This window comes from Patella vulgata, chromosome 7, assembly GCF_932274485.2.
Source record: "Patella vulgata chromosome 7, xgPatVulg1.2, whole genome shotgun sequence".
Classification (NCBI taxonomy): domain Eukaryota; kingdom Metazoa; phylum Mollusca; class Gastropoda; family Patellidae; genus Patella; species Patella vulgata.
Window position 1 is genome coordinate 32,245,129 of NC_065885.2, and position 22,656 is coordinate 32,267,784.

A 22,656-nucleotide genomic window follows, 5' to 3' on the forward strand; every position below is an offset into this window, starting at 1 on the left:
AACTGATCACGTCACTGAAATATTTGCTCAAAAATATTTGCTTTCATTACCGTACACTTCAATGTTAGTTTTGTATAGTTGAAATAATACATTAATAACAAACAGTTGACAGATTTTTTAAAATATTTTACGAAGTGCAATGCGTGGACATAAATCCTCAGATACGTGTATGCGTATGGATGTTTCGGATTCAGATCAGTCACCTTATGCTATGTTCCCACTATCACGCTTAGTCATTTAGTGCTGCCAGTAAAATCGTGGTTTTAATCGTGAGGTGATCGTGGTGATCCTGTCGGGTCTTATCATATATTGAGGTCAGTCGTAGTAATCGTGTTGATCGTATCGAGACGTATCTGAACTTATCTGTGCGCACAAGATTGTGGACTTTATAGGGACAATCCTATCGTAACGCATCGCACGACAGTGGGAACCTAGAATAGGGTGGCTATACTGGACCACATTGAAATTGCTGTATTCACTGGCTGGAATAGCAGGAAAACGCATTTGTGGTAGTTAAATTTTCAAAAATTTTTCCCGACCTGTAAAAGATTGATTTGGTTGATTGGAATTCAAGTCAGCCTTCTTAATTCGGGTATATTAGACCACTTTGAAGTCGCTGTATTCATGAACTGGAATAGCAGTAAAACGCGTTTGCACCCTCAAATTTTCCAAAATTTTCTTGGGGGATTCCTACACAGTAAGCTCCGGTACTCCGCTCTCGCAGAAGACCGGCGCCGCCGTCTGTAACCCGAATGTTTTTCGGGCATTTCGGGTTCTGTCCCCCCTAACTGTCATCGAGCTCGTGCGCCTATGAAACAAACGTTGTGATCCATGATGAATACCGAGTAGGATTAGACGGATTATCAGTGTGTGAAATAGCTTTATTTAACGTCCGTTTCCACCTAAGTGATATTGCGGACACATAGATGTTATCTATATACAAAATAAAATATTTACAAGGTGATTAGCGAAAAATTGAACAAATTAGTGAAATATTTAAATATAAGTACAGAACAGATGAAACATTTAATGACGGGGCAGATTAAATATACCCTGCACAGAGTTCACTCCGCGCACGCAGATTAGTCAATGGACAGAGATTCACGCATGCGCAGAGTTAATCTGTCCGCGAGCGGCAGTCTGCGCTCAACATATACAAATGAAACGCCGAACTGTAGAGATATTACTATATACTTACCACATCTAGGAATTCCAGCGTAAGGGGGTTTAAAGGAACCCAGAAAAATAATTTTAGTTTTTAAATTATGTTCTATCGAGTGACATTTGCTCTGCGAATCGATTTTCATAACCCTGTTTATGTAATGCATTTGTGATATTAAGGCATTTTTGTGACAAACGTAGTCAGAGTTATTTTCGGACTCGGGGTGTGATTAGTGTTCACTTTTGTGTAATGGGACAATTTGTTGATGAAATAGAACAACTTATTGACTTTTAGACACAGGACGATCGCCGGTGCAATATAATTGGCAATAGGACCATTCATAACAACATATTTTACCCAAGCTTCCAATTTACTGACTGTACATACTAATTTTATCGTCTGTCTGTTCATTATTAAAACATACCATTGTTTTCTTGTATTGCAGAAGAGTGTGGTGGGTGTAATCCTATTAATGAGTGTCCCGAGACTCCACAAATATGTACTGATAAATGTGGTTATATAAGTTCTATGAACTTTCCACGACATTACCAGCCAGCTCGTGCATGTCATTGGACTGTTGAAGCTCCTAATATTTTGCGAAACTATGTGAAATTAGAAATTCTGGAATTTAACGTCATGAGTTCAGGCAAAACATGCCTGGAAAGTTCCATAACCATTAGTGATACAGATTTTTTGGGAGAGAAAAATACTATAGGACGTTACTGCAACTTCAACCATCCACCCCGTACTATTTTCTCTAAATTCGGTAAAATTACGGTTGAATTTGATACCACTGCGACGAGTAAGATGGGTACTGGCTTTCTGCTCAGGTATTCTTTTGAGACCGTAGACCAATCTATCGAAGACAAAGGTAATTCTTATAATTATTTTAGCACCGGAGTATTTTTAACGATTACTACATTAAAGGAGGCAAGTCGCTAACTCAAAATCATCCACACTCTCTTCGACTTTGCCAACACGACTTATTGGTCAATTTAAATGAACATTGATGTTGTTATCGTACTGTGAAAAAATGGGCTTCTGCTATCCAATATTTAAGACAAAATGAACAATTTAAACTTGACATCTGCTTTTGAGCGCCATCTATAATGAATCGACTCGATGTGCGAGGCTAAACATATCCCACGGGAAAATACTAAAGGTGTAGACTGGTATTACCAGACGCCAAAGACTGCCATTCAATTTGGACTTTCTGCGTATTTCGCCGAACATAGGAAAAACAGAAACGATTGAATGTAAATCAGTTTACATGTATATAAATTTGTGTCCATTTCTAGGTGCCAAAGAAGCGTACATTATTTATATTAGCTGATATATTGGACCTGCGTAACGTATTACATTGAAATGTACGTGCTGGATAGTGTCTATATGTTAAGTTATTCAATAGTCTAGTGCAAGACATTGCCTAATATATATATATATAGATTTAAAATACAGATGTGACGTAATCCTTTGATGTTGGCGTACCATTGTTTCAAATGTGCCACGCGTACATTATTTATACTAGTTGAGATATTGGACCCGCGTTACGTATTTCATTGAAATGCACGTGCTGGATAGTGTCTTTATTTTAAGTTTAATGGTCTCGTGCAAGTCATTGCGTAATATAGATATAGCACTGTGCTAACTTAACGCATTTGTTCAATATCAGTATATAACTTAATGTCTCGCTCTCGATCATTAAGCTACACATAGCCCTCGTGCTAACACACTCGTGCAATATCAATATATTACTTAATGTATTGCACTCGACCGTTAAACTATACAGACTGTGCAGAATGTGGCATATTTTAGAAACTGTAGAGTAGCAGTTTCATTTAAAGTTTAACCTGCACTGGTTCTAATGAAGCAATTTAAGAAATAATAACTCCCAGATACCGGACGTTATCAAATGCAGTTAGTTAATTGGTAAATTGTATATTTCTTGGTGGTTAAATTCATGTTTCACAAGCATTTCACGAATCTGTACACTCAGTGATCAGAAAACATCCGTTTACCGGTGTTCTGAAATCTGGATCGTCTGCTAAACAATTTTGAATATTATTTTCTAGAAACGGGCGAAGCGTGTGAGGAAGGGTGGATTAATTATAAACAGAGTTGTTACACGCTTTACAGTAAACGGCAGGGTATATCGTGGGTACAGGCAGCAGAGATTTGTAGAAATGCCAGCGGACATCTTGTTTCCCTTGAAAGCGAACAAGAAACCCAAACAATATACGCGTTTCTGACGACAAAATGGAATATTACATCTCCAGATGTTTATATAGGTCAAGTATTCTCTTATAATGTGTATCTGATATTTCCTTAAGTGGCCTTTATCTTCCACTGTTTACTACAGGGGTAGACTGAGAATGAAGAGGCCTTTGAATATAGTATTTTCGGAGGCCCCATACAGAATTTAATGTTCTAACTTAGTTTTGTGGCCCTTTCTTTTAGTCTGGGTGTCATTATTAGTTTGAATTTAGTCGTTTTGGATGAGACTGCTGGTAGCCACAAGCCAAATTTTTACATATCTAGAAATATCAGGATATACTCTAGAAAGTGCCACTTACCGCCGCTGGAAAGTTGGCCAGGCCAAGGGGAACGATCCCATGTCCGCCCCTGGTTTCACCCTGTGGCGTCCACTATTGGAAGTCTACATTATTTGACATTTTACCTTTTAATGTCTATCATTGGACTATTGGATGATGTTACCTCTTGTGAATACTATTATGGGATGTGACATTTTATATCGTAGATTTTATCTTGGCGTAAATGCTCTGTAAACATGGCTGGGGTTATTTTATCTGGCTATTCTATAATGCGTATTCGTCATAGATACTTTTTTTTTTTTTTTTAAAAACAGGTTTACGTAAACGAGATGACCAACTGCGATGGGAAAATGGTAACCCGCTATCATATACTAGCTGGTAAATAATTTAATATTCATGATTTAAAATAATGGGGACAATCTTAATTTTGTTTTTAAATTAATTTCCAAACAGAAAATAGAGGACTATGTGATATAATTAAACCATGTAGATCATTTTATACAATAAATTACAAATACTTCACTCGAAATTAGAAAAAATAATTTTGAAAGAAATTATGTAAAATATAAGAATTGGTATGTTTAGGGAAAAAAATCAACCTGATGGTGTTGGATCTGAAAACTGTGTTTTGATGAAGAAAACTTCTGGTAGATTTGTCAAATCTTGGCAAGATGTGCCGTGTGCTTATAATCAAGTTAACCAGTTTGTATGTGAACGCCGGAGATCGTCGCAAATACATCTAATATACTCTGGTAATCTTAATTATCTCATGAGCTGAAGTACCTAGAATGTCCTAATTAAATTAATGCTAACCATAGATTTAAGCGTCATGAAAATGTCATGCATAACCAGATAGGGGTTTTATGGCCGAATGGCAACCTCGTTGGTTTTCTCCGGGTCTTCCGGTTTCCTCCCACTGCTAAAGACCCCTACGAGTAAGCGAATTATTGAAATAAAATTGAACCATGTGTTAGTCCCGAAATGACCTAATTTGTGTCGAGTGGACGTTAAACTCCATTTCTCCCTCTCTCTTATGGCCAGTATAAGGGTCGCATGTTCCAAATGGATTGCCGAATTGGATCATAAGGTCTGTCTAGTCGTGTGGCATGATTTCTTTCCCCAGCTTGTACGCGAAAATGAGTATAAGGGTCGCATGTTCCCACCTCATGGGTTTTCTCCGGGACCTCCATGACCCCCGCCCCCAGCCCCACTGCCAAAGATCCCTACGCGCAAGCGAATTATTAAAATAAATTAGTTAAGAAACCTAGCGTGTGTCGGCTGAACGTTAAACCCAATTTCGCTCTCTCCCATTCTCGCATGACGCAGATCATATTTAAATTCTGATAACATGACATAATACTCGTGTTTATATGATCATATTTCTGTAACTTATACCTTGAATTTGCACCTAGGGTTTGTGGAGATGCTCCCAGGCAACGTTGTTGATGAAAATTTTGAAAAATTCCTTGAAATGTTTAGTACGTGCTGTGCCAATTTTTTACTATACTAAATATTATGTGGGTACATTTTTGTAGATATCACCATAAATAAGGAAGATCCTGAGTTCAGTGACAAACAAAGTGTTTTTATGTGTGATAATTTAGAATATATAGCGTTAGTATTTGTTTGTAATGGAAACAAAGATTGCAAAGATGGTAGTGACGAAAATCATTGTGGTAAGTAAGCAAACATAATAAGATATTAACAATTACAATATGAATTTAAATGAAATGGGGTTTACCGTCCTACTGTTCTGTTCCAACTGGGTTAATGAGGACCGGCATACGCCAGACAGTGTGCTATGAGGGGAGTTTTGCCCGGGCAGTGGTACTATGACCTACTCTTATATCGAATTCCAATTGCATATATATATTATTTACGCCAATGTATACACGGGACTCGGTTTTTCGTACCACCCGACCCCCAGACTAGCGAACCAGCGTCTTACCCACTTAGCCACCGTGGTTCCCAAATAATGATTTGTAAATTGTTGACAATAAGGCAGGCAGAACTTACAAAGTAACTATCATTACGATTGTCAGAAATGTAATGTAATTTTAAGGGTTTCTTTCGATCAACGCTTGTTTCCTTACTCTAAATTATTCGATTCGTGTTACTTTACGGTTCGTAGATGGACATACGGAGATGACGTGTTTTACTCAAGGAGATAAGGATACTGTAACGATTTGTTATCGGTCCATATTGTTTCTTTTGTGTAGGTAAGTGGGTAAGACGCTGGCTCACTAGCCTGGTGGCCACGAGTTCGATCCCTGCTATAGATTGGCCGAGAAAGTCCATCGGGATTTTCCGATGTAGTTCCCCCTTGTTTGTGGTGCAGGACGCAGGGCCTGACAAGGACAACTGTCTAATCGTTCGGATGGGACGAAAAACCGAGGTCCCGTGTATACATTGACGTGCACGTAATAGATCCCCTGGCAGTTGGAATTCGATATAAGAGTAGACTATAGTGCCGCTTGCCGGGCACAATTTCCCTCATAGCACACTGTATGGCGTATACCCGCCTTCATTAGCCCAGTCAGGAGCAGTAGGACGTTAAATCCCATTTCATTTCATTTATTGTTTCTTTTATGGCTTAAAGGTCGCGAACCACTTTAACAACATCAGCAACGTCTAGAAACATTTTATGTCAGAAATTGCTGTCAAATATGCATTATCTAATTTTCCAATAAAAAAAACACCTGATAAATTGTTTGAATAGGATAAAATGGATAGAAATGGATAAAAAAAAAATGGTCTTATAATTTTTCGCTTTCCCAACATTCCGTCTGTTGTGCTGTGGGGTTCAATTAAAATTAACCCTGTCAAGACATCATGGTTTGATCCACTGAACCGTTTCCATATTGTAATAATATTATATATTTAGGTTTATATGACTATCCATACAAGAAAAGCTAAAGTGACTGTTGTTTTTAATTCATTTTTGAGGGGATAATAGCTTTACTATGCGTTGGTGTTTTTTGTGGATTGTATTCTTCATACATGCATGCGTTGACAATCTGTTGTAATTATACCGGTTGTAATTTCGCCAGTTGTATTTAGCTTTCAAGTAATTTTTTTTAAGATACATTATGGGAGATTAGATAAAGAGCTGGCAGTTCTCACTATAATAGTTAAAAACTAAATTATTTAAAGGGAATTTGCTGAAAATTTCAGTCAAATTGATCCACTGTGAACCGAGAATTTAGCAATTGAATTTTCGGCCTAGCCTCGTCATCAGAACTAAAGTCGGTACGATAAAAAAAAAACATAGTCTCGATTATCCATTTCATGATTAAATCATGAATGAAAGTTGAGCAGCAAATTAGATCCTAATCCAATAAATATCGGAGGCTAGCAATGACATCGAGAGTTGGTTATGGTCTGGATAAGTTAATTAATGTCTAATTAATAATTTAGATAACATTTCAGGCCTAAAGAAAAACCGGCAATAGGCAGATTTAGCTCTTGCATAATGTATGTTTAATGGTTATGTGTTTCTAGATTTCAGTCATTCGTGCCCAAATACTAGCTTCACTTGTAAAAATGGTCGCTGTGTTTCTCGAGCTTTTTACTGTGATTTTAAAAACGACTGCGGTGACGATTCAGATGAAATTCGATGCGGTAATATGATTTTTATAAGTTATTGGTGCATGGAATTATGTTAGTATCCTTACGGAAGATATCCATTTATAATAAAAGGAAAATGGATTTGTATAGAAAGGGAAAGAGCTGAATAAATCTAAACATTTTTCTTGTAAAAAACCTAGATTTAGCATATTGCTTTGTTTAAACTGTTTCCCCTGGAACGCCAAGTTCGGTCGTCTTTTAAAAATATATATTTTATATAGGTCACAAAAGCATAAAACTCCATTGTTCCATTTTCTAAGGTCATCTAAAGTCTATACACACTCTAGTGGCATGTGTACGCACCACTTCGTCAACGTGTGATGTGGCAATTGCTTAAGGGGAGTTAACTTTTTCTGTGGTTTGGGTGGAATAGACGTTATATTACTGATGTAAGAAAGAATTTTACTTTGATTTATTACATGCTATACTGCATACAATCATGGAAGAATAAATACTATATAATTGTATTTGAATAGTACCCAGAAACTGTACATCAGAAGAATGGCAATGTAAAAATGGAGAATGTATAACAGGAAATAAAAGATGTAATATGGCGGCCAACTGTAGAGATGAGTCAGATGAAGAAAATTGTGGTTTGTCTGTTTTATATGGATGTAATATTCCAATTTGTTTCACAGAGGATTACGAAAGTCTTCTAATATCTCTGTAAAATATGACTACCTTGAACACGTGACGTCTCATCTCGCGGCGTAATGGCGCGTGCATTGTTTACAAAAGACCTTACTGGTTCGGGCGAAATGGAGCCTTTTACTCATTTTAATACCCATTTACACTAAATAGAAAATAATCTTTACCTACAAATACATAAAAAAAATGTTTTGGAATTTAATTTGTCGGATGAAAAAAGTTACTATTTGTGGCTCATTAAGTCGCATCGATGTCATCCTTATCATTGATTATCGCGGCCTAGCGAATATTCACTGCTGATCAGTGTGGTTATATTCACGGTGGTGTCATTCGATTCGTCGCATAGAAACAATGTTTATTTATGTTTGAATATCGACTCTAACGAATGAAGGTGTAAAGAATGCATGATAAATACTGTATAATTAAATTTGGATAGTGCCTTAGAAACTATATATACATCTGAAGAATGACGATGTAAAATAGAAAAACATATTTAAAAAATGATAATCCTGCCTCAGTATAGTTGAACTCTTACTTCCAATACAAAAATCATGATTAACCAATTTTATTATGTTAATAAAATGACAGGAGTTATGGCGAGTGTTTTTTTTCAACTTCAAGAAATGTTGCTGTCATGTGTTTTACAGCTCTGATATTACTTTTGGTTACACCGTGTTTACTGCCTTTTCATTCCTGTAGACATATATCTGCCATGTGTTTTAAAGCTCTGATATTGTTTTTGTTTTGTCGTGCTTTATATACTGCCTTTTCATACTTTTAGAAATATAGCTATCACGTGTTTTAACGCTCTGATATTATATTTGGTTACGCCATGTTTACTGGCTTTTCGTATCTTTAGAAATATTATAGCTATCGTCTTGTTTTAAAGCACCGACATTATTTTTTGTTACGCCGTGTTTACTGGTTTTTCATACTTTTTGAAATATAGCTACCCTGTGTTTTTACAGCTCTGATATTATTGTTGGTTACGCAGTCTTTACTTTTAGAATATAGCTACTGTGTGTTTTAAAGCTCTGATATTATTTTTGCAGATCAATGTTCCAGTGATTCGTTTCAATGTTATGATGGCTCGTGTATACCTAAATCACGGGTCTGTGATGGCCAGGTTGATTGTAAGGGTAATACAAGAGAGGATGAAATCTCGGGATGTTCCGGTAGAAAATTTAGCTCTTGTTCCGATTATTATAAAAATGGCTTCACTAACAGGGGTGTTTATGCCATCCATCAGTCGACAAATATGGCGGGTATCCCAGTAGCTGACGAGGACATAACTTTCAACGTAATTTGTGATTTTAGTCATGAAAAGGACATATACAATATTTTTCACCATTCGTTAGAGGGGACGACATTTGTGAAGTCGGACGACCCATTGAAACCAGAGTTCCAGAATGACGTTCGTATAATACAACATCACTACATATCCTGCGAACATTATATGATAATTGAAAGCAGTTATACTGATAAAGTTGATTTTATCAATGTACAATCATTAACCAAAAACACAAATTGTTCATGTTTCGTATATGACAGCTGTTCATTTGAACAGAAGGGGTAAGTATTTCCACTTGGTGAATATAAGAACAGGCGCAAGAAAACGTGTTAAGGCCAATTGAATTTTAAAGTTCTTATTAAGTCCTAATTAGAAGACAATAAGTTCTAATTAGGATATGGGAGTCCTAATTAGGAAACAATAAGTTCTAATTATGATATATTGTACCCTGTTTAGGAAAGGGTAACTCCTATTTAGGATATATTTTGGGCCGAACAGTCCTAATCATAAGATACTTTTATTATGTTTGTATTTGTATACGTCTCTATAGTCATTTGAGGATTCACAATCATTTATACTGATATTACGCCCCCACCCCGCTCTTAGTATTGCAGTGATGGGCATGACAGCCGTCTATGGCTTTTGCGTACACACCAACGTGTATACGGACCCTTTGGTTTTCGTTTCACCCGACCGACTAGAGTTTGCAAAGGGAAACCACGCCTTCTGGGCTCTCCTTTGCACCACTGACATAGGGAAACCGCCCCTTAAAATCCAGAGGAATTCTCTCGGCTAATGCAGCGAACCAACCCGAGACCTCTTTGCTAGCGACTTAATCACCAAGCCACAGCGGCTCCCAAATAAGGTATACGCATGATTCAGAACCATGATTCAGCAAATAGATACTACAAATTTTCCACCAACTAATATATTTCTATTTTAATCCAATTAGCAATAGAAGTAAATGTTTTTAATCAAATATAAATCAGCATTTATCACATTGATGTTGGGAAATCTAAAAGCCTAATTTTTTGGTATCATGCAGGTGTACTTTTTCTCTTCCACTATCTGCATGGTATGGCGTCGATGAACATGAATGGCTGGCAGACACCGGATATTTACATGGGCCGATGTCATTTATAGTTTTCCAAGGCGTGACACATTCAAACGTAAAGCTTATGCTTGGACCTCTGATTTGTAAAGAAGGTACTTTAAAATTATGCTCAAACTAATAAAGATAACTTTACTGACATTCTTCTTCAAATTTTAAAAATAATTTTTGGTTTCATTGTGTACTGTGTTTGGGGATTTTTTTTTTTTTGGGGGGGGGGCTTGCAACTATAATTATAATCGACGACTAAATAAATTTGAAATGACCTTTTTGATCTTTATAAAAGAAAAATGCTTATTCTACAGAAAAAAGGAAACCAGAAGGAGTTTTGTGTGATAACGACCATGTTATATCACAATTAGATAAATGTTTACTGGTACCAGACGGATTTGGTCAATACAAAGGATGTCGGGATTTTACTCACCTTGTTGATTGTGGTAAGTCTTTCCAAAGCACAGACGTATAATTAAAAAAAGAGATAAGGTGGGGTTTCTTTCTGGATAGGTCCGACGCAATTCAGACACTTTACTGGCGGGCAATATTTCTTGCTTTGGTCATAGGTGAATGTTAGGTGTCGTATTTGGTTATAGAGGAATGTTAGGTGTCGTATTTTACGCTCACTCGATTAAACTGCGGGACAGAGTATTCTGCGTGTGGCGGTGCAGAAACTAGGCTATTTCAGGAATAGAAGGATATGCCTCTGTGTTTCAATAATTTATTTCGCATGTGAGTGAAAATCAGAGAAGGCTACTCCTTGTCAGTTCAAACATGGAAGTGCGGTCGAGACATAATGTAGCGGAAATGTAATTTTAGGCATGACCCATGTAAATCAGCAACAACTCACCGGGACCATACCAAATTTACACTATAGGCACAAAGGGTGAAAGCCCCAATTTGTCTAACTTAATGTCGGATTTCGACAGAGCATAGTCTGCGACAAACAATGTCAACACTGATGAACCCATGTAAACCCCATCACCTTAGCAGCAGTACGGGAAACAGATCGTGTGATTCTACAGATATGCAGAATAATGTACGGTCTTGTTGAGGCATTGTCGCCGATAGCCCGCAATACTTGGTCGATCTCTAGTAGACCCTGTCTGCTGAACACGATCAAATGATCTCAGGATTTTAGAGTCATGATGCCCAAACACTGTTAAGGTGTCAACCTTGGTATATATTTGTTTCTTCCACAGAATTGAAAGCCTAGATTTTTAAAAGCTACATTTTATACACCATGGGCCGGTTGCTAAAAACTAAGTTATGTTAACGATCCTTTAAACTAACGGATCGTTATCTTGCTAACGTGTCGCTAGTTAACGGCCCGTTAAATGTCTGTTGATGGAAAGTCAATTTGATTATGGTAATCTATGACTTTTTTGCTAAGGATATACTTCGACTGACATGCTAAAGTTAACGGGACTTTCAGCAACAGACGAACGTGTGCGCTGTATCATACGGTCTGTCATTGAGTCAGCTGGCGTGGTTTCGTGACAAGGAGTACGGTCCCTTGTTCGACCTCGTGTTTTTTTTCCCACTAATAAAAAAAAAACCTACGCACAAGCGAATTACCCCCCCCCCCCCCCACGCCCCCAGTTAAAGATAACGATCCATTAAATCCATGTTAACGAATCGTTAAAAGTTAACGGAGCTTTGACCAAGCGGCCCTATTTCAACAACATAAAATCCTTAATTTCTTTCGAGTGTTATCTTACGTGTTATCGTCGTGGGCTGAAATTATTACATTCAGTGTATATCGCAAACGAGATTAACAATCATCCATTTATAAAAGTGATGTGATTAAATTGGGTCTCTATTTGTATAGAAATTTATGAAGCATTCAATACCCTTTTGTTAACAGAAACTTTTACGTGCCCCGATGGTTATTTTAAATGCAGTAAGAGTTATTGTATACATATTTCATTGGTATGCGATGGTAAATCAGATTGTTTATATAATCAAGATGAAATTAACTGTGGTACGTATATTAATATTTACTTTAAATTTTATTTCTCCTTAAAAGTCAAATTTATATTTATTGTATATTTTCGGAACAGACAAATTACTGTTTTGACAAAATCAATACAAAACAATTTAAACTTAAAGATTAGATAACGAGCTGACAGTTCTCTATATAATAGTTAATAAAAATTGATAATGTAACGGTAATAAGCTGAAAATTTCAGTAAACTTACTCTACTCTGAGCCGAGATAATGGCGAAAGTAATTATAGTCTAGCCTCGATTGTCATTGTCACCGTTGTTATGATAATAAACAGAGTCTCGGTTATGCATTTTTACAGTTAATCATCATCTGCCGTTGATTTAAATTTGTTGAAAATCGAACCAATCAGATGGCACTGAGGGTTGTTTATGGTCTAGTCATGTTAATGCATGTCTAATTAATAGTTTATATAACATTTTTCAGGCCTAAAAAAGACCAGCAATAGGCCGATTTAGCTCTTGCATCCCGCTAGTCTCTATCATCCAGAAAAATATTCTAGCTGATTATCCGGTCTTTTACATTATCATACACAATGTCTAAGGGAGGTAACTAGTCCTAAAACAAGCTGTTGACGCCCATGAAATTAATTCAAGAATGCCATTTCAAAAAATCCATTTGCATGATTTGCATGCCAGTTCAATATCCAACGCGCTTATTTTTTTATTGTGAAATTTCTCTTTTCATCGGCGATATCTATTGGGGTTTTTTTAAAATTAATCCTAATTCGTCGTCACAATTCATGTTTGTTTATATTAATGCAAGAATTATGGGATTTGTTTGGGGAAGGGGCACAACTCTTACTTGACTTGGCCAGTCAACCGCATTAAAAACCGAACTCCCGGTTACGCATGGGTTATAGACTTTTCATCAAATATTGACAACGGTCCCAGACCCTCCGTACGTTGAAGACTAGGAAGTTCTGGGTGACCGAGACTAGTACATTACAGTTTAATATTTCGATAATGCGGTGTAGTTACATTTTCTATTTCCAATTTTCACAGGTAATTATTCATGTCCTGGATTTTTAAGATGCGAGAGATCTTCTATCTGTGTTGATGCTTCGCAAATCTGTGACAATGTTAAAGACTGTCCACATGGTGAGGATGAATTACTCTGTGATTTCCCTTGCCCTGACTCCTGTACGTGTACAATTGGTCACGTCATTTGTCGTGGAAATGATGTAGAAGAAAAAATCAAACAGTTGTCCCATGATACCAAATATCTGAATTTAAATTACAGTCCAATCGATGGGCAAAATTTGGATTTACAAAGGTTTGCTTTATTAGAAGAACTTCATCTATCCTACACCGAACTTAAATCTATTCCCCAGGAGATGTTCATATATCAGGTTAACTTATATGTCTTAGACTTGAGTTATAACAGAATTAAGATCCTTGGTAAAGGAGTATTTCACGGATTACAGCAGTTGAAATCACTAAACCTCATCGGAAATAATGTTCTTCATAAATTAGAGGCTGGTGCATTTGCACAACTGTATTCTCTTACCTCATTAAGTTTATTGAATACAAAGATTGAGATTCTAGGTGCGGATACTTTTAACGGAATGGACTATCTTCAGAATTTAACTATATCAACAGGACTTCTTAACGTTGTGGAAGATGGAACATTTAAGTCATTGGTGAACCTCAGGCGATTAGATCTGAGAAAGCAAAATATCCAAGATTTTTCGGGGGACATATTTTTGGGGTTGTCCAATTTAAAAGGGTTGTACACAGATTCGTTTATATTATGCTGTTTGAAACCAGAGTCCGTGACGGAGTGTCTTCCGGAGGCAGGTGAATTCTCTTCTTGTGATGATTTGATGCGAAGAGAAGAATTGCGGGTTTTCATGTGGATTTTAGGTCTTATGGCTCTGCTTGGAAATTTTTGCGTTATTTTGTATCGATTAATATTTGACAGAGAAGGATTCAGACGTGGATATGGATTGTTTGTAACCAATCTAGGAATATCTGATTTCCTGATGGGCATATACATGATTATCATTGCTGGCGCCGATATAATGTTTCGTGGACGGTACATTTGGAATGATAACTGGTGGAGGAACAGTCCATATTGTCAGTTTGCTGGGGCATTGGCTACTATGTCAAGCGAAGCGTCTGCACTTTTCCTTTGTGCAATCACTCTAGACCGTTACTTGATCATTAAGTATCCGTTTGGACAATGCAGGATGAACAGATTGACAACAATTATCTTTTCATGCTGCATATGGTTATTTTCAATAATTGTAGCCATGGTACCAATCCTACCCGGAACTGGATTTACTGGAGAGCTTTACAGCCGAACAGGTTAGTCTTTCCTATGGATTTATGGTGTTTTATGACCTGTATTTTTATATTTTTCGGAATTATCACTGTAGTAAATTTATTTTAATTGTTCCACTTCCATTATGGTGTAAATTATTGATAAATGATAGATTGAGAAAATATTATTGGGTGATTGTCCCATTATCTATAGTTTGGATTTGTTGTGCTTACGGGTATTTTACTTTGTATCTTGTAGGAATATGCTTAGCGTTACCATTAACAAGAGAACGTACACCAGGATGGCAATTTTCTGCTGGAATATTTATCTTCTTCAACTTCCTTACCTTTGCATTAATATGTCTGGGTCAGCTCTTAATGTACAGAGCTATTGTTAAATCAAGTTCAATTGTCCAAAACAAAGGAAGACGATCCAGAGATGTACAAGTAGCTAAGAATCTTTCACTAATCGTGCTCACGGATTTTATCTGTTGGTTTCCTGTCTGCTGCTTGGGTACGACTTTAGAATACTTTAAGCTAAACCCGAGTTTATATCTTCTGATACCGACTGGTTATGTCCAGTTTAGTTAATGAAAATACAATTAAACTACTACACATGAAAATAAAATAAGCAAATAATATAAAATATATAATTATAATTACACTGGTATACAGATATCTATATAAATAAAATTAATGATATGTGTATGTATGTATGTATGTGTGAGTGTATGTTCGCCCATCACGCTTCGTCACCGCGATCCACCCGACATATGTGGTATCAAATTAACCAGCATGAACCCGTGAATGTAGGCCATGATTCGGTTCGATTTAGGCCATGAATGATTTTGCCCCATAATTTATTGAGCTAGTCTGAGAATGCAAGAAGGACATTTGCCTTGTCTAGGGATGATTATGAATCCGAATATTATTTACTTGAGATACTTCTCATTGTGAAAGTTAATTACATAGCAAGTTCCATGATGTATATAGTTATTTCTATGAAATTTTGTGAACATATATCTGTTTATATTTTGTTTTGATAAAGGATTAATGACATTAAGTGGTACGGTAATTAATAGTGAAGTTTATGCATGGACAGCAGTATTTATATTACCAGTTAATTCAGCTTTAAACCCATTTCTGTATACTGTTACGTCATTTATTGGAAATAAGGTAAGTAAAATAAGAGCAAATCTCTACTTTTACATTTTTGAAAATACGATTACCAGTTCTAGCTCACCAATTAGGAGGTCCCGTGTTCGATTGGCCCAGAAAGTTTCATTGGGATTTTCAAGCCTGGTTTTCATCGTCAGTGGTGCCAGGATATCGAGTCCTTTGATGGAAAACAAACCAAGGTCCATCCCTGTACGTTAAAGAAACCTTGTCAGTTGAAATTCGATGAAGACCCACTGCGGTCGATGTGTCCGTTTTCATTTGCCAGGTTAGACCGCATTTCATTTCGTTTCATCGGTTATGAGTCTAAGTAACATTTAATTCTAAGCAAAACGTTTTAATATTATAGAAAATAAAGAAAGCAGCTATACAAGAAGCTAAAGCAACGTATTCGACAGAGAACGCATCTTCTGGTAATATTGTTTCTAGTTATTAATGGCAAAATTCACGATTGGAATATCGTATTTAGATTCACTGATAAAGATATGACCTCCATATTTCAAATTACAGAAACGCAATGCTTTTAATAATCTCACAGAGAACATACAATGGGAATTGTTCACTAACGTGGATGATCAAGGGCATTCGTTCTTTTAACTAATAACTAAACAATATCGAAAATTATTTCAATTATTTTTACTTTTATAAGTGATGATCCGAAAGCTGAAGTCGTTGTGGGACAACCCAGATCTTTATTTTGGATCAGCAGCTTTAGGTGATCAGGTGATAACTCTGAAAGCATTGTTGTCATCGTCAGAGCTATCAGCCAGTGACATACTAGCCATTGTGGAAGTGGTGGTGCGTGGACTGGTGGCGGTTCACAGTCAACAACTGTATTTTGGCAATATCACGGAAGAAGATATACTTATTGTTCTAAATAACAAGGTAAGCTATTTTTAAATGCTTTACTCCATGAACTAGCAATGATTAAACTCTCTGGGCATAAAATGTTTGGAGAAAGGATATAAGTCAATGAAGAGTACAATGAAAAGTTAAATTATGATAAACCCACTTCATTAAAAGATCGCTGAAAAGTCCATGGTTGTTTATTGCATAATTCTGAAGACTCTTAAAAATATTATGACCACAGACATTTTAATTTTGATCAATCGCAAAATAAAACCAAAAGCCCGATGCCATGCTTTTATTTAAAATCAATGAACAATTTATGTAAATAATGTTACTTGTGCATTATCTTTATAGAAAATTCTGAAGACTCAACTTTCAGCTAAATTAGTTTTACCTGACCAAGAAAGTTCCAAACAACCAGATGACGTCTATGGTGTGGGTAAACTTTTGGGCAGACTTTTGAGACGGTATGCAACAACCCGCCGTGCCTGAAACTTTACAGGTTCGGTTTGGGCAATAACATATATAAATATATACACAATCTGATTAAAACGCAGATCCTATTTCGTTTTGTTTTTTTATAGTTCAAAATTTCGTTTCACTTGTCTTCACAACTCTAGGATCAGGAAGAGTTGTTGTATAACAGGCGTTTAAGTTGGTGTGAGGAATTAGCCTCTGAAACGGTCTGACGTCTGGGGGCTAAAAGCCGCTCGTATGACCCCTGACGCGACATCTAAGTACAACTGTTCAGATCTTCATGTAGTGTAGACCATCGAAAGTAAAAAAAAAACCGAAACGAAATATAGATCTGTATTTTAATCAGATTGGTTTTAATAGTTCGTGTGTGTTTCAAAACTTAGTCATTGTTGTTTTTATGACGTATCATATCTACTCTTTTATTAGGAAGATACGAAATGTAAAACTTACACGATCATTACCGTTTCGAATGAAAACGGGTGGACTAAACACTGATCATTGGGTCATGTCATTACAATATGTGCGCAAACTACTACTAAATTGTGACTTTAGAGCAAGAACATAAACTTTTAGATCTATTCCGAAGAGCACAGGAAGAGTGGTGGTATTCATCATATCGTATGATAAAAAGTTATTCGTATTTTTTTAAAGAAAAATATATTACGAAATTGTCCTCGGACATTCAGGGTATAATATATCCATGTTTTTTATATGTCCGTATTTATCGAAAGGGCGGATAATTTACTTTCACGCAGCTTTTTGATATTTATTACATTTATCTTCCCAGTAAGTTTTCCCATAGTAAGAGTTAGATGAAAATGAAATCATATGTCATTTATTTGCCATGCTCTCCTTCAGTGGCTCCCAAGTTATGTTGGCATGATCTAACATACCAAAGCTTGTTTCAATATTCATAAGTAAAATCAATATAATGTTTCTAATTCCCACTTAAAACTGATCAAGAAGATTTGGGAAATGAATCTATATTTGAATTCCTTGTGATTATACTCCCCTATATTACCATTACCTATATACTTCTTAAATGAATACAAATGTTGTCAACTTTGCTTTAACTATTAAATATTACAATTGCTATTATATATTGTTTCGGGTTTTATTTCTTCATTGTGAGGGGATACTTAAAATTGATTAATATGACAAGACTATCGCTTTTATGGTTTTGTATACTTTTTAGGTACCTAGAATCTAAAATAACCGGGAGCGCAATGTTAACGAGCTAACGTCTTACTCGCTGAGCCATCGTGTTCCGCCCTTAGAATTAATAGAATTTGTAAACCCTTCCTTCTAATAATGAAAACTTATCTTACTCTTTAAACTGTATGAGGTCGGTTTATTATAAATGTATCGATTAATTTGATCTATAGTATAAACAAGCCCGTCCGGGCCCAATTGGAAAAGACAATTGAAATATATTGTTTTGAAAATAAATAAAATTCTTCTTCGTATCCATTGAAAAATATAATGGCCGTAAATCCGAGTAGGAAAATGATCTGTGCGTAGGTTGTTTGAAAGGTGAATCAGGCAATCAGGCCAATTTCGTCTTCTCGTCATGCTATGTATTCTTCACCGCGACGAGTGCCCAAGTAAACGAGTTGGTCGGAAGTCCCAAAGCTACCCAGTGCGTCTCTGGTCAATAAAAAACTACTGCGATATCAATGAAAATGTAAATATTTTAATCCTATTAAGTATCACTATTCTTTTTGTTCGGCAACAAATACACTATTTTATACAACAGTTCAATATATTATTCTTTTAGTTATTTTATTTTAAACAAAACGTTCCGTGGCTACATTTTGCGTTTTCACCTATTATCCTGTTTCCTGTGTTAGCAACGAAATGGCTTAGCTCTTTGTCCCCCCCCCCCACACACACACACACACCTTGTCATCGCCCTACATCCAATACATTCGATATTTTGTGTTTTAGTGGCCTTTTTTTAAAATGTAGGACTGACGTCGTGATACCAAACTGGACTGATGACTATCATTGTTTTTGGAAAGAATATTACCCCCCGCCCATGCACAAAGAAGGGATTGTAGATGTTTTAAGGGGCTATACTATATACCGGAAAACACAGAAAAACACCGGAAAACTCCAGCAAACTGACAATATGGACTGTTCCTCCACCATTTATTATTCCAAATGTACCGTCCATGAAACATTATATCGGCGCCAGCAATGATAATCATGTATATACCCATCAGGAAATCAGATTTTCCTAGATTGGTTACAAACAATCCTTATCCACGTCTGAATCCATCTCTGTCAAATACTAATCGATACAAAATAACGCAAAAATTTCCAAGCAGAGCCATAAGACCTAAAATCCACATGAAAATCCGCAATTTTTCTCTTCGTATCAAATCATCACAAGAAGAGAATTCACCTGCCTCCGGAAGACACTCCGTCACTGACTCTGGTTTCAAACAGCATAATATAAACGAATCTGTGTACAACCCTTTTAATCTGGACAACCCGAAAAATATGTCCCCCGAAAAATCTTGGATATTTTGCTTTCTCAGATCTAATCTGCTGAGGTTCACCAAAGACTTAGTTGTCCCATCCTCTACAAGGTTAAGAAGTCCTGTTGATATAGTTAAATTCTGAAGATAGTCCATTCCGTTAAAAGTATCCGCACCTAGAATCTCAATCTTTGTGTTCAATAAACTTAATGAGGTAAGAGAATGCAGTTGTGCAAATGCACCAGCCTCTAATTTATGAAGAACATTATTTCCGATGAGGTTTAGTGATTTCAACTGCTGTAATCCGTGAAATACTCCTTTACCAAGGATCTTAATTCTGTTATAACTCAAGTCATAAGACATAATAAGTTAACCTGATGTATGAACATCCCCTGGATAATAGATTTAAGTACGGTGTAGGATAGATGAAGTTCTCCTAATAAAGCAAACCTTTGTAAATCCAAATTTTGCCCATCGATTGGACTGTAATTTAAATTCAGATATTTGGTATCATGGGAAAACTGTTTGATTTTTTCTTCTACATGGTGCACCATTTCCACGAAAAATGACGTGGCCAATTGTACACGTACAGGAGTCAGGGCAAGGGAAATCACAGATTAATTCATCCTCGCCATGTGGACAGTCTTTAACATTGTCACAGATGTGCGAAGCATCAACACAGATAGGAGATCTTTCGCATCTTAAAAATCATGGACATGAATAATTACCTGTGAAAATAGAAAATGTAATTACACAGCATTATCGGAATAATAAACTGGCATGATGCTATTCTCGGCCACACAGAAATTCTTAGTCTTCAACGTACGTGGGGTCTGCGACCGTTGTCAATATTTGATGAACAGTCTATTGCCCATGCGTAACCGGGAGTTCGGTTTTTAACGTGGTTGATTATACAGTATCTTCTGACCAAGTGAAGTAAGAGTTGTGTCCCTTCCCCCTATAAATCCCATAATTCTGCATTAATATAAACAAACATGAATCGTGATGACGAATTAGGATTAATTTTTAAAAAAAAAACCATAGATATCGCCGATGAAAAGAGAAATTTCACAATAAAAAAATAAGCGTGTTGGATATTGAACTGGCATGCAATCTAATGGATATTTTGAAATGGCATTCTTGAATAAATTTCATGGGCGTCAACAGCTTGTTTTAGGACTAGCTACCATACTTAGACTTTGTATATGATAATGTAAAAAGCCGGATAATTAGCTAGCCAACCACCTATTATTCTCAAATGTTGACAACGCATCCAGACTAATATTCGTAGAATATTTTTCTGGATGATAGAGACTAGCGGGATGCCAGAGCTAAATCGGCCTATTGCTGGTCTTTTAGGCCTGAAAAAATTTTTTTATATCAACTATTAATTAGACATGCATTAACATGACTAGACCATAAACAACACTCGGTGCCATCTCATGGGTTCGATTTTCAACAAATTTACATCAACGGCAGTTGATGATTAACTGTAAAAATGCATAACCGAGACTTTGTTTATTATCATGTAGTAAAGACAAGTAAAATCGAAATTTTGAACTATAAAAGCGAAACGAAATTGGATCTGTGTTTTAATCAGATTGATACACATTATGTACAGCGTGCTTCACTATAATGATGATCAAAAATTCATAATCTTTGGAGATGTGGAATATCGAACTATGTATGAACCATTTTATTTTGTGTGTGTCATGAAGTAAAGTAAAGAAAATGAAAAGAAATGAAATGGGTTTAACTGAGGTAATGAAAATGAAGACGGACATACGCCATACAGTGTGCTATGTGGGAAAGTTTGCCCGGACAGCGGCGCTACGGCCTACTCTTATATCGAATTCCAATTACCCATGGATCATTTACGTGCACGCCAATGTGTACACAGGACCTCAGTTTTTCGTCCCTTCCGAACACGATGTAAAGTGTGTGATGAAATAAAAACTAGGGACACGAGAGATATAGATCTTTTGCGTCATTTGAATATACGGGACAGTGTAATGTTTGGTATCCTCGAAGATATGACCGCAATTACATTCTGGATTGTCAGAGATGTGTCTTAGATATTTATGCCCGTTGAGCTCACTGCGCACTGGAGACGAAGGCGCGTGTGTATAATTTGGTTCTTTCTGCTGCCGACATAGAAGAACTATGGGGATGATCTGGGTATCTGTAGCTTCTTTTTAAGGAGCTAAATCGCTAATATTTGAGACCTAGAAATTGACCCAAATGATTCGCAACGCATATAATAATGTAATCTGATTGTATATAAACTGATTTACATTCAATTGTTTCCGTTTTGACTTTTTCAAATCAGTTATGTCCAGCGAAATTCGGCACGAGTCTCAACCGAATAGCAATTTCTAGCGCCTGGTTATTCCCGTCTATTGCGCATGCTCTCCAGGTAAGATATGGCGTCACCGTTTGACAGGAGTTGTGGAATATGTCTAGCCTGAGAAAGTGAAATGAAATGGGGTTTAACGTCCTACTGTTCTGTTTCTACACTGGGCTAATGAAGACGGGCATCCGCCATACAGTGTGCTATAAGGGAATTTTTTGCCAGGGCAGCGGCACTGTGGCTTACTTTTATATCGAATTCCAACTGCCAAGGGATCCTTTACGTACACTCCAAAGTATACACGGGTCCTCGTTTTTTGATCCCATCCGAACGACTAGGCAGTTGTCCTTGTCAGGCACTCCGTCCTGTACCATTGACAAGAGGAAACCACGTCGGAAAATCCCGATGAACTTTCTCGGCCAATACGCGACCTCCGGGCTAGCGAGCCAGCGTCTTACCCACTTAGCCACCGTGGCTCCCCGTAAATGAGAAAAGAGTTAACGTAGTGTTAAATAATAATAATAAAATACCTCTATAACAATCCTGATCTGAGTAGTCGATTACCATAAAAGCTGGATAGCGTACAGGAACTGCCTGAGTCTCTATTTTTTGCCGATCTGAACATTTTTTATACGGTCGGCGCTCCCCAAGGTCCCATATTAAAC

The 22,656-nt window shown here is 36.7% G+C and overlaps 2 protein-coding genes and 1 pseudogene across 2 annotated transcripts; 2 read left to right on the forward strand and 1 right to left on the reverse strand.

Annotated features, from left to right (window-relative positions):
- The first annotated feature begins 7,190 nt into the window (after positions 1-7,190).
- Positions 7,191-11,601, forward strand: LOC130013565 (complement factor I-like). The gene is made up of 3 exons (XM_056102273.1): positions 7,191-7,335; positions 9,042-9,254; positions 11,588-11,601. Exons 1-3 carry the CDS (start codon positions 7,191-7,193, stop codon positions 11,599-11,601), a joined length of 372 nt encoding a protein of 123 aa, XP_055958248.1.
- Positions 11,602-13,678: 2,077 nt separating this feature from the next.
- LOC126828007 (G-protein coupled receptor GRL101-like) lies at positions 13,679-17,313 on the forward strand. Its single transcript, XM_056102422.1, has 6 exons — positions 13,679-14,701; positions 14,916-15,170; positions 15,705-15,832; positions 16,182-16,245; positions 16,482-16,717; positions 17,036-17,313. Exons 1-6 carry the CDS (start codon positions 13,729-13,731, stop codon positions 17,171-17,173), a joined length of 1,794 nt encoding a protein of 597 aa, XP_055958397.1. The 5' UTR covers positions 13,679-13,728; the 3' UTR covers positions 17,174-17,313.
- A 1,923-nt stretch (positions 17,314-19,236) lies between these two features.
- On the reverse strand, positions 19,237-20,004 carry LOC130013566 (G-protein coupled receptor GRL101-like; annotated as a pseudogene).
- Positions 20,005-22,656: the final 2,652 nt, after the last annotated feature.

Bases quoted from the DNA above. Each gene is read 5' to 3' on its own strand.
- LOC130013565 (XM_056102273.1), top strand. From the start codon at position 7,191: ATGTTTAATGGTTATGTGTTTCTAGATTTCAGTCATTCGTGCCCAAAT. The intron at 7,336-9,041 runs GTAATATGATTT...TTATTTTTGCAG, and splicing joins TTCAGATGAAATTCGATGCG to ATCAATGTTCCAGTGATTCG.
- LOC126828007 (XM_056102422.1), top strand. From the start codon at position 13,729: ATGTTCATATATCAGGTTAACTTATATGTCTTAGACTTGAGTTATAAC. The intron at 14,702-14,915 runs GTTAGTCTTTCC...TGTATCTTGTAG, and splicing joins AGAGCTTTACAGCCGAACAG to GAATATGCTTAGCGTTACCA. The intron at 15,171-15,704 runs GTACGACTTTAG...GTTTTGATAAAG, and splicing joins GTTTCCTGTCTGCTGCTTGG to GATTAATGACATTAAGTGGT.